Source organism: Lathyrus oleraceus, chromosome 7 (genome assembly GCF_024323335.1).
Source record: "Lathyrus oleraceus cultivar Zhongwan6 chromosome 7, CAAS_Psat_ZW6_1.0, whole genome shotgun sequence".
NCBI classification, from domain to species: Eukaryota; Viridiplantae; Streptophyta; class Magnoliopsida; order Fabales; family Fabaceae; genus Lathyrus; species Lathyrus oleraceus.
In genome coordinates, this window is record NC_066585.1 from 270,835,827 (window position 1) to 270,853,564 (window position 17,738).

Consider the following 17,738-nt stretch of genomic DNA (forward strand, 5'->3'; position numbering starts at 1 on the left):
AGGGGCTGCCAAAGCCAAAGTGGTGAGGTTACAAACTCACAAGCGACAGTTCGAGTTAATGCAAATGGAGGACAAGGAGTCGATAAACGATTATGTGACGCGTATTACGCGTGTGGTGAATCAAATCAAGTCGTGCGGGGAAACTACGGTTGAGCAGAATGTTGTGTCGAAGATCTTGCGTTCTTTAACGCTAAGATTCGACAACATTGTCGTTGCGCTTGAAGAATCGAAGGATTTATCGTCGTTGTCGAAGGAGGAGCTTCAAAGCTCACTAGAAGCTCATGAACAACGAATGGATGAGAGGGGAAACGATAAAGCGAAGTCGGAAATAGCATTGCAAGCGCGACTTCATGAGAAGAGTAAACGATCGGAGAGGAAAGGGCATCCGAGAGGGAAGTCCAATTTCCAGAATTTTGGTGGTAGAGATTCACAAAATTCAAAGGGGCAAAAAGGTGAGGGAAGCTCCAAGGAGGGTGATCAAGGAACCCACAAGCCATTCGACAAAAGTAACGTGAAGTGTTACAATTGTCAAAAGCTTGGGCATTTCGCAAAGTATTGCCACGCGAAACGAAGAGAAAATCGCGCGGATGAGGCGAAGTTTGCTAGGGAAGAAGCGAATGATGATAATACGCTTCTTGTGATGATCACGGAAGAGAATTATGGCATGAGAAAAGGGCTGGACAGCAGTTGCAACAGTGCAAACAATTCTGCAGAAACGCGTTCGGAGAAAAACGCAATGGTAACGGTTCGAGATGGAATTCAAAGTAGCGATGAGTGGTACTTGGATTCTGGTTGTTCGACTCATATGACGGGAAGAAAGGATTGGTTTGTCAAGATCAATCAAGCCACGAAGAATAAAGTGAGATTTGCCGATGATACGACGTTATCCGCCGATGGCGTTGGAGATGTCTTGATCGTGAAGAAAGATGGTGGTCGTTCATTGATCAAGGATGTGTTGTACATTCCAGGAATCAAATGTAATCTCTTGAGCATTGGCCAACTACTCGAGAAAGATTACATTATTCGCATGGAAAACAAGGTATTGCGCGTTTTGGACCGAAAGGGAGTTTTGGTACTTAAAGCACCAATGGCTGCCAATCGAACTTTCAAGATAGCATTGAAAATAATGGAGCATCGATGTTTAGCTACAGCGGCAAGTCGTGAGGAGTGGTTGTGGCATTACCGTCTTGGTCATCTCAATTTTCGAGACCTCGACGCGTTGCATAGACATGGTATGGTGACCGAGCTGCCAAGAATCGTGGTTCCAGCTGAGTTGTGTGTTGAATGTGTTCAAGGGAAGCAACACAAGAGTGTTTTCAGCAAGGATACACGTCATAGGACCAAGCATCTTCTTGAGGTGGTGTATTCGGACGTGTGTGGGCCGATGCAAGTCAATTCGTATGGAGGTAACCGATACTTTGTCACGTTTATTGATGATTTCAGTAGGAAGCTGTGGATTTATCTAATCAAGAGGAAGGATGAGGTGTTTGATATGTTCAAACGATTTAAATCCATGGTTGAGCGACAAAGTAGTCACAAACTCAAAATTCTCAAAACCGATGGAAGAGGAGAATTTACTTCGAGGGAATTTGGGAGTTATTGTGACGATGGGGGTATTGTGCGTGAGGTTGTACCACCCTATACGCCTCAGCAAAATGGTGTTGCCGAGAGAAAAAATCGGACGATTATGAACATGGTGCGTAGCATGTTGAAAGCGAAAAATCTTCCGAAAGAGTTGTGGGGAGAAGCTGTTTCTACAGCTGCCTATTTGATAAACAGGTGTCCTACAAAGAAGCTGGACAAGGTTACTCCAGAAGAGGTATGGTGTGGACACAAGCCAAGTTTGAGTCACTTGCGTGTTTTCGGTTCGGTAGCATTTCGACATATTCCGGGTCAGATTCGAAAGAAATTATATGACAAGGGTGAAATGATGTTGCTGGTTGGTTATCATCCTACCGGAGGCTACAAGCTGTTTGATATGAGTAACAAGAAGATTGTGATAAGTCGAGATGTGATCGTGGACGAGTTTCGGCAGTTTGACAGCAGAAAATCTGCCATATCAGTTCAGGAAATCGATTTGCCTCAAGATGAAATCGATTTCATGCAGGAAAATCAGCATTCTGAAGCTGCTGGAACTGGTTCTGCTGAGGTTGAAATCGATTTGCCTCAAGGTGAAATCGATTTCATGCAGGAAAATTTGAATTCTCAGCCTGTGGATCCTACTCAATACCGGAGATTGATAGGATCATTGCGTTACTTGTGCAATACGCGGCTAGATTTGGCATTTAGTGTCGGTATTGCGAGTAGATTCATGGAGAGGCCGAAGGTATCACACTTGGCAGCAGTTAAGAGGATCCTTAGATATGTGAAAGGTACTCTTGGTTGTGGAATTTTGTTTCCGGCAAGCGACATGGGCAGAAGTTGTGAGTTACTCGGATACACCGATTCCAATTGGTGCGGAGATAAGGATGATCGAAAGTCTACGGCGGGGTATCTCTTTATGTTCGGTAAGGCACCAATCTCTTGGTGTTCGAAAAAGGAACCGGTTGTAGCCCTCTCTTCTTGCGAGGCCGAGTATATAGCAGCGTCGATGTGTGCATGCCAAGATGTGTGGCTGGTGAATCTATGTAAGGAGTTGGACATCAGTAGAAATGAGGCTGTTTTGCTACTTGTGGACAACATTTCAGCGATAAACCTTGCTAAGAATCCCATAGCACATGGGAGGAGCAAGCATATTGAAATGCGATTCCACTATTTGAGAGAATTGGTGAGCTCCGGACAGTTGCGTTTAGGGTACTGCAGAAGCGAAGAACAAGTCGCGGACTTGTTAACGAAAGGCGTGACAAGTGATGTGTTCAAGAGACTTGTGAAGAAGTTGAGCATGATGAGTGTGGAGCAGTTGAATTAAGGTGGTGTATTGGAAGTCCTCAATAATTCAAATGCTTGATAGAAACTTTAAAAAAGCACTGCAGTGAAAACAGCTTATTGGATAAGTTGTTTTGAAAATAAGCTGTTTTTGCAATTCTGTTTTTTCTGTTATTCTTGGGCCTGTTTGTGGTTCCAATTTGTACCCTATAAATAGACATTGTATGTCATAGTTGAAAGGTTAATGCCATATGATTCAATTCTCTCAATCTTTCTCTATTTCTCTATTTCTTTATCTCTCTCTATTCACATTATCATCTTCATCTTTCCCAAACACACTGTTTTTCACCACTCCATTTCTGCTTTTTTCCAACAGCTAATACACAATTGTTATATTTGGAAATAGAGAAGTACATGAATTCAAATTCAACCATAAACCCACTATTTTGCATGGTACTACGATCATCCTTTGATTTGTATAGGGTGAAAACTTAGTAACGCCGTAGGCACTCTAAGTAATTACATTAAACTTAGGCATACATGACAACCATTTAATTGTCTCTGATACACTACTCTATTTAGAAACACTTTCATTAAACCAAGTTATGAAAACTTTGTTATGCTCTATCAACAACTATCTTTCATTTATCCAGGAGAATTTTCCTTTATAAGAATTTTGTGAGCGGTCAAGTAAAGTTGAACTTCATCAATGTTATTCAATATATACAAATATGCTTGAAGAACTATATTTCAGCCAAAAGTCTTAACATTTGAACCTTGAGTACCTCTATAGAGTTCCTATAGAGTTCTCGGGGGTTCCTATAGAGTTAGCTTCTGACAAATAGTTTGTACAAAATTCAATAGCTTCTTATGTGATGTATCGTTCAACAATCCAAGCCTCCGGACGATGATGATTCTTTCTATACCCTTTAAAGATTTTCATGTATTGCTCTACTGGATACATCCACCGTAAATAAACTGGATCACAAATTCTAATCTCTCTTACTAGATGAACAAATAAGTGAACCACAATGTCAAAGAATGATGGAGAAAAAAAAATCTAATTGACATAAGATAACTGCAGTCAGGCCCGGCCCTGTGGGGGTGCGAGGAGTGCTATCGCACAGGGCCTCCGACTTTTTAGGGCCTCGAATTTGATAGATAGGGTCAATATAAATATAACACTAAAGAATATATATCACTAATTCCATTTTAATATATGATTGTAGTGTAGCTAAGTGGTGGTTGTATTATTTTGGTAGTAATACAACATGGGTTCAATTCTTGTTCTTACATTTTATGTATATTTCTTTTATTAATATATTGAAGTATATCCTATCCAGCCGCCTATAATCTAAATAAGTTATATTTAAATTTGTTTAAAATTTAATATCGTAATTAACCTAATCAATTTTTTTTTCTTTTATTAACATATTTTATAGATCTATGAAATTTTTTGAGATGTAAGTTTGAAAATATTTATATTTTTGTATCATTGTGAATCGCTACATTAATAAATTTGAAATAGTAATTGTGAGACTTTGAAATAACACTTTAAAAAAACAAGTTTTTTTTTCTAAAAGTGACACTTATAAAGAAACGGAGAGAGTATTTATTAAAAAATTAATAAATTCTATATTATATTTTGACTAATTTAAGTAGCTTTCTCCGCTTTGCATGATTTATATCTGCATTAACCTAAATTTTTATCCATAAAGAATATGAACCTATGAAAGAAGTGGACATAAAAGAACACATGGTGTTATCTCCAAGGAGAATCACAAATACTAACGTCAGAGGTCGTAGAAGATCATGCAAATCCACTCTCCGAGTCTAAGTACTTAGTTTTGACACACAAAATGAGTGTGTTTTTAATTTTGGTTGCAAAAGAATATCCAGAGATCAGACTGAACACCCAAATTTAGTAATTGTGAGACTTCAGTTGTTTGATTTGTTAATAAGTGAATTTTATGTATGATGAAAACTTTGCTTGTCAAAACAAAAAACAAATAATAGAGTATAGTCATTTCTTTAATTTTTTAATACCATTTAATAGATGTTAAGTTGGTATTTTATGTATTTAAAGAAATAGATTAATTGTTATGCACTGCAAGTGTAAAAAATTTTACACTGTCAATGCATCACAACCATCCGTTTATATTACTTTTCAAATGGTTAAAATAAAAGTCAATCCTTCCAAATAAATCACTAATTGTGATTAAGTGGCAATGTAAAAAATATTTACATTGTCAGTTCATACCAATTAAATTCTTAACGAAATTGTGCAAAGGAAAATAACTTTAAGGAGCATATTCAAGAAAATTCGTCACTTGGTATTATATTTTGAACAACAAATTGGTTATAATCTCTGTGTACAAAGGAGGAAGAAACTAAAATGAAAAAAAAGTGTTTGCTCTTAAATTGTCTCAAATTAAAGAAGATTTATGTGAGCTCCTTCTAACAATGGGATTAACACCTACTCGAGCGAGAAGTGATATCTAAGAACACATCTTCTCTGCATGGAATAGAGAGACCACCCATAGGATGATCATATCCAAACTCGTCCTTAACTTGACTTAATAAGTCTTGAAATTATGGTTGATTCAAGTATGATATTGGGATCACAAACCTGCTTCATTTCCTCTTCAACATACAACCTCTGGTAACTATTATAAGCAATTTTTTTAGGTTTATTGAATAATTGATGTATCTGATAATAATAATGACCAGATACATCATTTATTCAATGAATCTAAAAAACTTTTTTTTTGCTTATAATAGTGACCGAAGGGTGTACACTACATGATATTCTAAGGGCATCAGTAACTGCTAGACATGCAACATCAAGATCAGTAGAAGTTCCAAAGGGTTATGTAGTCGATCCCACTTAATAGGATAAGGATTAATTGTTGTTATTTTATATGGAGATCGTACATGTTGCAGCACGTTCCCATTCTAGACAGGTGTGCAATATTATACACTAGACAATGACTTAACATGAAGTTTAATTAATCAATTGAACAACACAACCTTAATTATGATAGAATAAACTTTCTTTCCTAAAGCAAATGAAACATCAGTGTCAAGAAAATTGACTTGATGCCTTTTTCATTGCATTTGATACTATATATAATAGTGTCAATAATTACAGGTAATTAAAATTCATAATGAATAATTACAACTCGTAATGACTAATTTCCTATTCTATGAAAGTAAATTATTCACAATAAATGCAAAGATTATTTCTTGATTAACATCCCCCTCAAATTGATGTGGTTGGTCAAAGAGCATCAATTTACTAACAAGAAACTGATGTCGTGGACGTGGAACAACCTTGGTAAGAATATATGCAACCTGCAACTGAGTACTGACGTGAGGAAGTGATATGACTCGATAATCTTAGGCGTCACGTATTGAATGTCAATCAACTTCTATATGTTTGGTGCATTCATGAAAAACAAGATTTGCAACAATTTGAATGACACTTGTATTGTCAGCATAAAGTGAAGTTGGCTCTGTTTGGGGAAATCCAAGTTCATCCAAAAGACCACGAAGCCAAAGTATTTATGAACAAGCAACAAACATGGCATGATACTCTGATTCAATAGAAGATTTAGAAACTCTTGCTTGCTTCTTACTTTTCCAAGAGATCAATGGTGAACCAAGAGACATGCACCAATCAGTAATAGATCGACGAGTATCAGGACATCCTGCCCAATCAGCATCACTATGAGCACTCAACTGAAGAGAAATTCCAACAGAAAAGAATAATCCTCGGTGAGAGGTTCCCTTTAAGTATCGAATTATACGATGAACCGCAACCAAGTGAAGATGGCGAGGAGAATGCATGAATTGACTTATTGAACAACAAAAGATATGTCAGGGCGAGTAATAGTCAAGTAGTTAAGGCTACCCATAAGTTATTGATACAATAAGGGACCAGGAAAAATATCATCATCATCATGATGATATTTAACATTAAACTCAAGAGGAGTATCTACCAGGTTAGCCGATTCGAGATCGGACATAGAAATCAAATTTGTAGCATACTTGTGTTGATGGAGAAAGATGCCCTTTGATGTAGAATGAACCTCAAGACCAAGAAAATAATATAGATTACCCAGATCTTTCATGTGAAATGAGGCCTATAAATGTTGCTTAAGTCGTTGAATGAAAGCATGATTAGAACCGGTAATAACCATACCATTAACATACAAAAGAAGCAGAACAATACTCACATATGTTCTATGTATAAATAAAGAGGAATCATATTGACTCTGAGTAAATGAGAATCCAAGTAGAGTGGAGCGAAATTTCCTGTACCATGCTCTAAGTTCCTGTTTCAAACCATATAAGGTGGGTTTGAGCTTGCACACACCTTTAGATGAAGAGAATATGCCTTAAGGCGGAGTCATATAAATATCTTCTGTCAGGTCACCATGAAGAAAATCATTCTTCACATCCATTTGATGAAGAGACCACCCACTAGAAGTAGCTATATAGATGATCGTGCAAACAATTGTCATTTTAGAAACCGGTGCAAATGTCTCATCATAATCAATTCCATATTCTTGCTTGTTTCCTAAAGCAACCAAATGAGCCTTGTAACAGTTGAGGGGTCCATCAGAATTCAATTTCATAGAATACACCCATTTGCAACCTATAGGTTTGACATCAGGAGGACAAGAAATAATATCCCATGTGAAATTCTCTTGAAGAGCTTGAAGTTCTTCATTCATTGCTTTTATCCATCAGACATCTTTAACAGCCTGTGAGTAACAAGTAGGAATAAATATGCTAGAGAGTGTGGCAGTTAGAGAAGTATGTGAGGAATCATACCTGTCTGGTGAATATTTATCTGGTGCGCGAGATATTCGACCAGAACGTTGTGGTCAACAGCTACAAGATCAGGTGGCGGTTCAGCATCGGGAAGGGGTGTGGCAACCTGTTGCCTGTGTTTTCTGACATATACATGACCTAGTTTATAACGTTCTATAAATTGAGGCATAATAGAAAATTTAGGAAGAGTAACTATATCATTAATGGCAGGAGAAACACATGGAAACATAAACTGATTATAAAAAAATGTTACATTCCTAGAAATGCAAAAAGGATGGGTAGTGACATCATAACACATAAATCCTTTATGAGAGTGACTATATCCCATAAATGCAGATTGAACGAACTGTGCTCCAAGCTTATGCCTTTCAAATGGAGGTAAGTGAACAAAACACACACACCCAAAAGTATGTAAAGCACTATAATCAGGAGGAATTTTAAAAAGGCGAAATAAAGGAGAATCAAGACCAATAATCGTAGAAGGAAGACGATTGATCAAGAAGACATATGTGGAAAGAGCATCCACCCAAAATAGGGATGGTACAGAAGCTTGCAGAAGTAAGGTATGTGTTACATCATGCAAATGACGATTCTGACGTTCTTCCATACCATTTTGTTGAGGGGTATTGAGACAAGATTGTTGAGACAAGATTCCTTTGTGTTGAAGGTATTCCTGAAACTTATGAGATATGTACTCACCACCAGAGTCAGAGAGAAATTTTTTAACACTTGCTTGAAATTGAGTTTCAATAATATGTCAAAAATTTCGTAAACATAGAAAACACTTCAGATTTAGAATGGAGAAAATATATCCAAGTAAAACGACTATAATCATCAATAAATGTGACAAAATATTTATAGTGAGCATGAGAAACTACAGTAGACATTCCCCATACATCACTATGAACCATCTCAAAACAAGTGGAGGCACGGTGAGCATCAAACGAAAAAGGAATTGTTTTACTTTTAGCCAATTTGCAAACAGAACATGAAACATGAGCATTAGAAATAACAATTTAATTTCCCAACAAACCAGTTTTACATAAATGAGACAAAACATAAGAGTTTGGATGACCAAATTTTCTATGCCAACCCACATAAGAATTCAAAACATTATTACAAGCAAGAGATAAATGACTCGAAATAAACTGGAGTGGAAACATTCTTCCCACTTTAGGCCCATTCGCGATCACCTGTCCCGCCACCTGCTACTGCACAAGACAACTAGCACTAGAAAAGTTAACATCATAATTTTTATCTACCAATTGACCAACAGATAATAAATTATAAGCAAGTCCAGGTGATACAAGCACGTCCCAAAAATCAGAATTTATGTTGCCAAAATCAGTAATAGGTAAAGTATTACCATCAGTTATTTGAATTTTTTGATTACCACGATAAAGTTGTAAATTATGCAAATATTCTGAAGAATCTGTCATGTGATTGAATGCACCTGAATCAAGAAACCATGGGCGGAAAACATTAGAAGAATTATCCTGAATTCCCAAGGCCGAAAGAGCGGAAAGTACCATTTGTTGAATCAATTTAGGATGTATAACACCATTGTTTGGTGTCACATTAATGGAAGGACCAACTGCATAATTTATAGTTGAATGGAATGTCTGCACTAAACGTTGTGTTGGTCGTGGAGGATGTGTGAGACACTCAGTGATAATATGACCCTGCTGCTTGCAGTAATTACAAAACTTCTTATTGCAACTGCTAGCAATATGACCATTTTTTTTGCAAGAGAAACATTGAACTTGTCTCATATCACGACCTTTCCCTCTACTTTGAGCAACATATGCAACTGTCACTGGCTCGGAAATGACTGCATCATGAGACATGGATCCTTGAGTAATAAGTCGTTGCTCCTCCCTTAGAAATTCTCCAACACATGTATTAAAGAAGGAACGAGATTCCTATTCAGTAAAGCACCTCTGACAATTTCAAATTTTGGACGAAGCTTCATGAGAAATTGATCTCGGCTACTTGTGTTATAGACCTCTTGGATAGCCGCGAAAGAAGTCTTGGGAACACCAGCATGTATAATAGAAGAGTGTTTTGTCCACAAATTCAGAAAACCAGAATAATATTCTTGAATAAATAAAGTACCTTGTTTGTAATTAGCTATCTCCAACTCCAATTGAAAGTGTTTGCTTGCATTGTCTTGGTTGTAAATACGCTTCAAATAGTTTCACATTTCTTGAGCAGTTGAAAATGAACGTAAATTATTGATCATTTGAGGATCAACAGTACTGAGTATCCAAATAATTATTTGAGCATCTTTAGTTTCTCACATATCTAATGCCACTTTCTCAGTTGGTGCCTTAGAGACATCATCTAGGTGAGTCCATAATCCCTTTCCCTTGACATAATTTTAGAATTGAAATTCCCAAATTGAATAATTCTTTTCGGTAAATCGAAAACAAAAATTCTTATCATTTTCTGAAATCATCTAAATTATTATGCCACCGGATACAATCACACTAATTATTTTATTATTATTATTATAATATAATAATAACACTAAGTGGTCAGCAACAAGAAATAATTAGAAACCACAATAAGAGTATCACCCACGAACAATAACAAGACCACAATCCTATACCACACTATGGAAGGAGCGGCAAAAGCAGAAGATTATCACGATCAGAATCACGAACCAAGAACAACCAAGAACAAAAAAACAAAATTGCAACAGTAAATCGAAGCCCTAAACCCAATAGATAATCACGATGACAATATATTTGATCGACGAGGCTGAACGCAACCAAATGAACAAGAACAAAAATCGATTGCGATAACAACGCAACAACGAGAATCTCCAAGACGAAATCACGAAACGACAACCAAGGATTTAGAATCTCAAGCAGCTACAATATTTCGATTTCGAAAGAAAGGATTTAGAAACGAACACGAACAGAGAACACAAATACGAGAGTGAACCAGTGGGGTATCACTGTTCAGCCAAGATAACAAGATTTTTCAGATTTGATCAAACCTACTTATACAATGTCAGGAAAATTGATCTGCCTTTTTCATTACATTTGATACTATATATAATAGTGTCAATAATTACAGATAATTACAATTCATAATGATTAATTACAACTTATAATGACTAATTTTCTATTCTATGAAAGTACATTATTCACAATAAATGCAAAGATTATTTCCTTCCAACCGCATAAATACCATGCAATGCGATATATGATTTAATCAGACTAAAGCATTGCAGTAGGGTGGCATCAAAGTGAATGATGAATGAACAAAATATCTTAACAGAAATATGAGTAAATATGTGTTCTAATTTTAAACTTTTGTTATTGTACAACATATGTCTGAGTAATTCTAGATAGACATTTGTTAATTTCTACATGCTACAAAGCAGAATGGCTTCTACTCATCTTTGGCCCTATATTTGATGAAATAATGTCTTGATAGGAAATTGCAGAGTTGATTTTCATTTGCATGTTTCTAGAAGATCACTGGAGAAAACTGTTGTGATTAACTTTCCAATTGAGAAGTTACATTCACAAAGATCTCTTCTCTGCAAGGAATGGTGAGACCGCCCATTGGATGATTAAATCCAAATTCATCTTCAGCTTTACAAAGAAATTGTTGAAAAACAGGTTGATGCAAGTATGATATTGGAACCACAAATCTCTTCTTTTTCTCTTCTCCAACATATACTGCTAAATGCCCTTTTGGTATATTACTATTAGCTGACAACACTGCTTTGCCTTTTGAATGTCTGCGGCAGAGGATATGCTTCTTAGCTTGCTTTATCAATGGCAACCGAAATGCCATTATTTTCTATGAAAAGTTGATAGCAATTTTGTGAAGAAAATGGACTAGTTGATGGATGTAGTGCAAAAAATTGACAATGAAGGAATTTTGAGATGTTACATGTGTATATATAGAGAGAAGATTACATTGATATTTTGAAGGATAACACCATGTTTCAATGTTTGAAATTCAATGTATTTGTTAGGAATTAGTAGCAAGAAACAATCAATGGTGTAGTATGACTCAGAGACTATATGTATAAAAAGTAAGACATGTGCCTAACAATTTGGTTATGGATTTGGATTTAGAAACTTTCCTTTAGACATAAGACAAATCAAGATTCATGATTGATACATTTTAGCCTTCTTATTAGAAAGTTAGTTGTTTATAAAAATATCTAGTTGAGGTGGAATTTTTGGAATCTTTTCTTAAAGATATTGAGATATTACCTTGTGAGACATTAATGAAAATATTTTCACGATATTTTTAAAGATTCTACAATATGGATATTAGGTAGTAGCAGTGGTTTTAATATCTGCTGCAGGAACTCCAAATAATGTTGTGAATACCAAGTATGTGTTTGTGTAGCAGAATTCATTGTCTAAACAAAAAATCATGCTCTATAAATTTATCAATTAAATTAAGGTAATTAAGAATATTACGTTCACTATAACATCTAATTAGTTGTTAACTCTCTGTATATAATATAGTCTCCGTAATATTTTTTAAATATATTATTTATTCAAACGTCTCTCACTCTCTTATACTTCAATATGGTATCAGAGTCTTTCGTTTAAGATTCATTGAACATTCCACCATTTAGTCCCACGCCCCAATCGCAAATCTTGGACGTGAGAGGAGGTGCTAAAGAGTCTTACATCGGATAATATATGATCTGAACATGTGCTTATAAGCGGGGGCAATCCTCACCTTACATGCCGATTTTGTTGGGTTGAGTTACACTCAACCAAACATTCTTAAGATGGTAGCTCTGCCTTGATACAGTTTGGTATGACTAGATTTGAATCAAATTATTCTGTTTTTTTCCTTCATTCTTTCACCAGTCAACGCATCTTTTTTGTAGTCTATGTTGATGATATTGTTATCACTAGAGACGACACTGAGGGTATCCAGCGACTCAAAACTCATCTTTTCAAAAACCTTAAGACAAAAGATTTGGATCCACTCAGATACTTCTTAGGTATTGAAGTTGCCCAATCCTATCCGACATTGCAATCTACCCGCGTAAGTATAGCTTAGACATTCTCTATGAAACTGTTATGCTTGATTGTTGTCCTGTTGGTACACGTCAAGCTTCTTTCGGATAAGGGGGAGCCATTGAAAGACCCAAGAAGATATTGATGACTTTTGGAAAGACTCAACTATCTTATAGTCATCAGACCGAATATTACATTTGTGGAGAGCATTGCGAGTCAGTATCTGAACGCTCCTTGTGATAGTCATTGGGATGCAGACAATTATTTAAATTCTTAGATATATAAAGAATGCAACAAGAAAAGGACTATTATATAAAGATAATGGGTGATGTTAAAATCATTTGTTATTCCGATGCAAACTGGGTCAAATCACTCTGAGATAGAAGATCCACGTCCAGATATTGTGTTCTGATTGAAGGTAATATGATCTCATGGAGAAGCAAGAAACAAAATACAGTTGTAGTATATAGTGTTGAAGCTGAATAACGTGTTATGGCAGCAGCCTCAAAGGAGCTTACATGGCTAAAAAATTTACTCTCAAAACTTAAGATTGGAGGCCTTTAGAACACAAAACTAATATGCGATAATCAAACAGCACTCCACATTGCTTCTAATCTGGTTTTCCATAAATGAACCAACACATAGAAATAGGTTGTCATTATGTAAGGGAAAAGGTACTATCAGGAGAAATCACAACAAATTTCGTAAAATTCGAAGACCAATTAACTGATATGTTTACAAAGTCTCTAAAAGGTTCTCGAGTGGATTACATTTGTAACAAACTCGACTCATATGACATATATAATCCAGCTTAAGAAGGAGTGTTAAGAATATTTCTATATAAAATAGTCTCACATCGACTATAACACATAATTAGATGTAATCTCTCTATATACAATATAGTCTCCGTAATATTTTTTAAACATAGAATTTATTCAAACATATATCTCTCTCTTATACTTCAATACTATCTTTACAATTTGGTAAGATGCCTCCTTTACAAACATGTCTCTACTAATACTGTGTCACTCTCTTCCGGTCTGAATTTATAGCCCAATCAAGTTAGAGGTTATGTGATGGAAAACTTCTTCGGTGCAAGGAATGGTGAGGCCATAAGTGGGAAGATTATATCCAAACTCTTTCTCCACTTGACTCAACAAGTCTTGAAAGTATATTAGTGGAATAAAGAAAATGCTTATGTTTCACTACAGCATACACAGCAACATAACCCTTTGGAACTTCTACTGATTTCGAAGTTGCTTGTCTAGCAGTTAGTGATGCCCTTAGAACAGCATGTAAACGGAAGCCCATTTTTTATGCTTGTTTGTGAGAAGAAGCAACCATTGTTTCAAGAATTGCTGAATCACGCCGAGGAACAATTCGGATATGACCATCCAATGGGCGGTCTCACAATTCCTTGTGGAGAAGACTTGTTCTTGGACATCACTTCTCGCTTGAGTGTGTGCTAAAACTCATTGGTGGATCAAACTCACATAGATTTTTTTTGTACAGTTTTGTATAGAAGACACTTTTCTTTTTTGAGAATATAACTTGTTTCGGACAATTTTGAATGTGTTTATACTGTAAACTTTCTTGCCAAAATATAATACAAAGAGACAGTGATCTATCTTGCAGATTTTCCTTTGCATTGTAGAATGGTTTATGTTGATCGATAGTTATCGACTGCTATACAGTCACTACCAGATGGATATCATGATTATCATAATGAAGAAAACATGTCTAAAGCATAGTTACAAAAGTGTCAAGTACACCGATTAAATCATGATCTCTATTATTTTACCCTTTCAAACTATCAGTTATGTTGGAATTGAGTTTCAAGAGAACCTCAAGAGTTATAAATGCACTTCCTCTTGCCTTCACAAACAACAAACTCATTGCCTTCCTGAAGTAGTTAGTTATATCCTTCTTATATTTGAGACTTTTTATTCATTCGTTGCCTATGACTTACAAAAGAAGACGAACTTATAATAGTATGCAAAAGTTGTATAGGTGTCTGACATTTGAGTTACATAAGAGAATACTCAAATGAAAGATTTTGTCATTTGAATTAGACTATTTCGTTTCCCGTCTGTTTCTATCTGGACTGAGATTGGAATAAAGTCGGTCTATTCGCGCATTTAACTTGTCACCCTCATGTATATTTGAAAGTTTTTATTTAGACAATTTTACCTTTATAGTCTTGGGTAAATTCTGAAAATTTTAAAAATTTATAAATATTTATGGAGAATTTTCAATTTGTATCTCAAATTTTAAAAATTTATGCTTTTTTATGCAAAGTTGCCGAAAATTTTAAATTTGTGAAAAAAATGAGTATTGGAAACTACTAGAAATTTCATTTTTTTATATTTAGTAAGAGTGAAATTTTTTGAAGAAAAATAAAATTAATTGATAAATAATAGTAAAAACATTTTTAAAATTTTAAAATTATGAGACTGTCATGTATAACTTGGGTGATAAGTTAAATTCTCTCCATTGACATAGATTATAGGCCAAAATTGCAATTGGTCCAAATTTGTCTCAGCTCCAAACTCGACCCAATAAAAAGAGAGTTCAAGTTAGCCATCATAGAAGTAAACGGATAACACCTCCCGTCAGTTGGGAAGGTTTACTGTTAATCAAAAGAAATAACCATCTTTAAAGTATAGTCATGTATAATTGGGCTTCGACTGGACAATTATGGTATATCAGATGTTGTGCAGGTTAATGTTGGAAAATTATTTACCAATAACAAAGTTTACAATACATGAATATATATTTCATTGGATCCGCATCAAGGCTTTCAAATTAGGGTTTTGCATTGCATTAGAGATTAAATCACTCCATCAAACATTTTCTTGTGACTCTGACATCCGACTTGATCTTCTTCGGCCAGAAACAGCGAGATATCCGTTCAGCCTTTTCTTTCACCTTATTCCATCCCTTCCCGGCGAGGATGCGATTCCATCTCAATTTCTGGCCGCGGTAACCACCGCCGCAAAAAGCCCCGTACCACCGATTGAATCACGCTGTGATTCAAGGAAAAAACACCAGGAGCAATGACTACTCACAAACTTTCTCAATGTATTCAAGGTGACACAGATTTCATTCTTAAAAGTTAATCCACTGAATTTTTGTTAATGTGTTGTTTTTTGATAAAGTATTTCTCTAATTTCTGCTTACAGGTCCAATCTCCAACTCATTCTGCATATCAACGATTTCGGAGCTGTTGAGTAAACAGCACTGGTCAGAGCTCAAATCTCATCTAAGAGTAACCAAACCTGCAACATTTCTAGATCAATTACTTAATTCCGGTATAGATTCCGACCTTGTTTTTAGGTTCTTTAATTGGTCTCAGAAAGAGTTCAGATTTTCATATGATCTTGAACCAACTGCCAAACTTTTACATTCTCTAGCGAATTCGAAAAGCTACTCTAAAGTTAGGTCTTCTCTGGATAGCTTTGTTAAAAACAGGAAACATACAGTTTCTTCTGTTTTTCACTCCCTTTTGTTAGGCGGAGGTCGATCCAGTGCTACTGTTCTGATAATCGATATGTTGGTGTTAGCGTATGTTAGAAATTTAGAGATGCATTCTGCTTATGAAGGGTTTAAGCGAGCTCAAGATTATGGATTTAAACTATCGCTGACTTCGTGTAATCCGTTGTTGAGTGCTTTGGTGAAGGAGAATAGAATTGGTGATGTGGAGTATGTGTATAAGGAGATGATAAAGAGAAGAATTCGACCAAACTTGAACACGTTTAATGTTTTCGTTAATGGTCTTTGTAGAGGTGGTAAGTTGAACAAGGCGGAGGATGTTTTTGAAGATATGAAGGCGTGGGGAGTTTCGCCGAATGTGGTTACTTATAATACTCTCGTTGATGGTTATTGCAAGAGGGGCGGTGCTGGAAAAATGTACAAAGCTGAAGCTATTATGAAGGAAATGGTTGCTGAGAAAATTTGTCCGAATGAAGTTACTTTTAATACTCTTATTGATGGGTTTTGTAAGGATGAGAATGTATTGGCTGCAGAGAAGGCTTTTGAAGAGATGCAAAAGCAGGGATTGAAACCTAATACAGTTACTTATAACTCGCTGATAAACGGTTTATGTAATAACGGTAAGCTAGAAGAGGCGGTTGATTTGTGGGATAAGATGGTTGGTTTGGGTTTGAAGCCAAATATTGTAACTTATAATGCTCTTATAAATGGGTTTTGTAAGAAGAAGATGATGAAGGAAGCAAAAAAGGTTTTTGATGATATAACCGAGCAAGAGTTGGTTCCCAATGCTATAACATTCAATACTATGATTGATGCATACTGTAAGGAAGGGATGATGGAGGAAGGGTTTGCACTATGTAGTTCAATGCTAGACGAAGAGATTTTGCCGAATGTTTCAACTTATAACTGCTTAATTGCAGGCCTGTGCAGAAAACGGGATTTACGGGCTGCAAAGGAGCTTCTAAATGAAATGGAGAACAATGGTTTAAAAGGCGACGTTGTGACATACAACATCTTGATAGATGGATCGTGCAAAATCGGCAAACCAAGAAATGCAGAAAAGTTACTTAATGAAATGTTCAACCTTGGTTTGAAACCTAATCATGTGACATATAATACTTTGATGGATGGTTATTGTATGGAGGGGAATCTTAAGGCAGCGTTGAACGTGAGGGCGCGTATGGAGAAAGAACGAAAGCAGCCGAATGTTGTTACTTATAATGTTTTGATTAAAGGGTATTGTAAAATTGACAAGCTAGAGGCTGCAAATAATCTTCTTAATGAGATGTTGGAAAAGGGTTTGAATCCAAACCGTAATACATATGATATAGTAAGATTGGAAATGTTGGAGAAAGGCTTTATTCCTGATATAGAAGGACACTTGTATAATATCTCTAGCATGTCTTAGGAAGAACTTGATTTGTCCCTTGTTTATGTACCGCTAGATATCCCTTTGGAACATCCACCTCATCTAGATATTTTTATAAACAACTAACTTTCTTAAAATCTATCAATCATGAATCTTGATTTGTC

The 17,738-nt window shown here is 35.8% G+C and overlaps 2 protein-coding genes across 2 annotated transcripts; one reads left to right on the forward strand and one right to left on the reverse strand.

Moving 5' to 3' along the window:
* Positions 1-10,997: 10,997 nt before the first annotated feature.
* Positions 10,998-11,563, reverse strand: LOC127104217 (auxin-responsive protein SAUR22). The gene has a single exon (XM_051041415.1). It carries the CDS (start codon positions 11,515-11,517, stop codon positions 11,215-11,217), a length of 303 nt encoding a protein of 100 aa, XP_050897372.1. The 5' UTR covers positions 11,518-11,563; the 3' UTR covers positions 10,998-11,214.
* Positions 11,564-15,353: 3,790 nt separating this feature from the next.
* On the forward strand, positions 15,354-17,716 carry LOC127104216 (pentatricopeptide repeat-containing protein At1g09820). Its single transcript, XM_051041414.1, has 2 exons — positions 15,354-15,803; positions 15,896-17,716. Exons 1-2 carry the CDS (start codon positions 15,770-15,772, stop codon positions 17,611-17,613), a joined length of 1,752 nt encoding a protein of 583 aa, XP_050897371.1. The 5' UTR covers positions 15,354-15,769; the 3' UTR covers positions 17,614-17,716.
* The last annotated feature ends 22 nt before the right edge of the window (positions 17,717-17,738 follow it).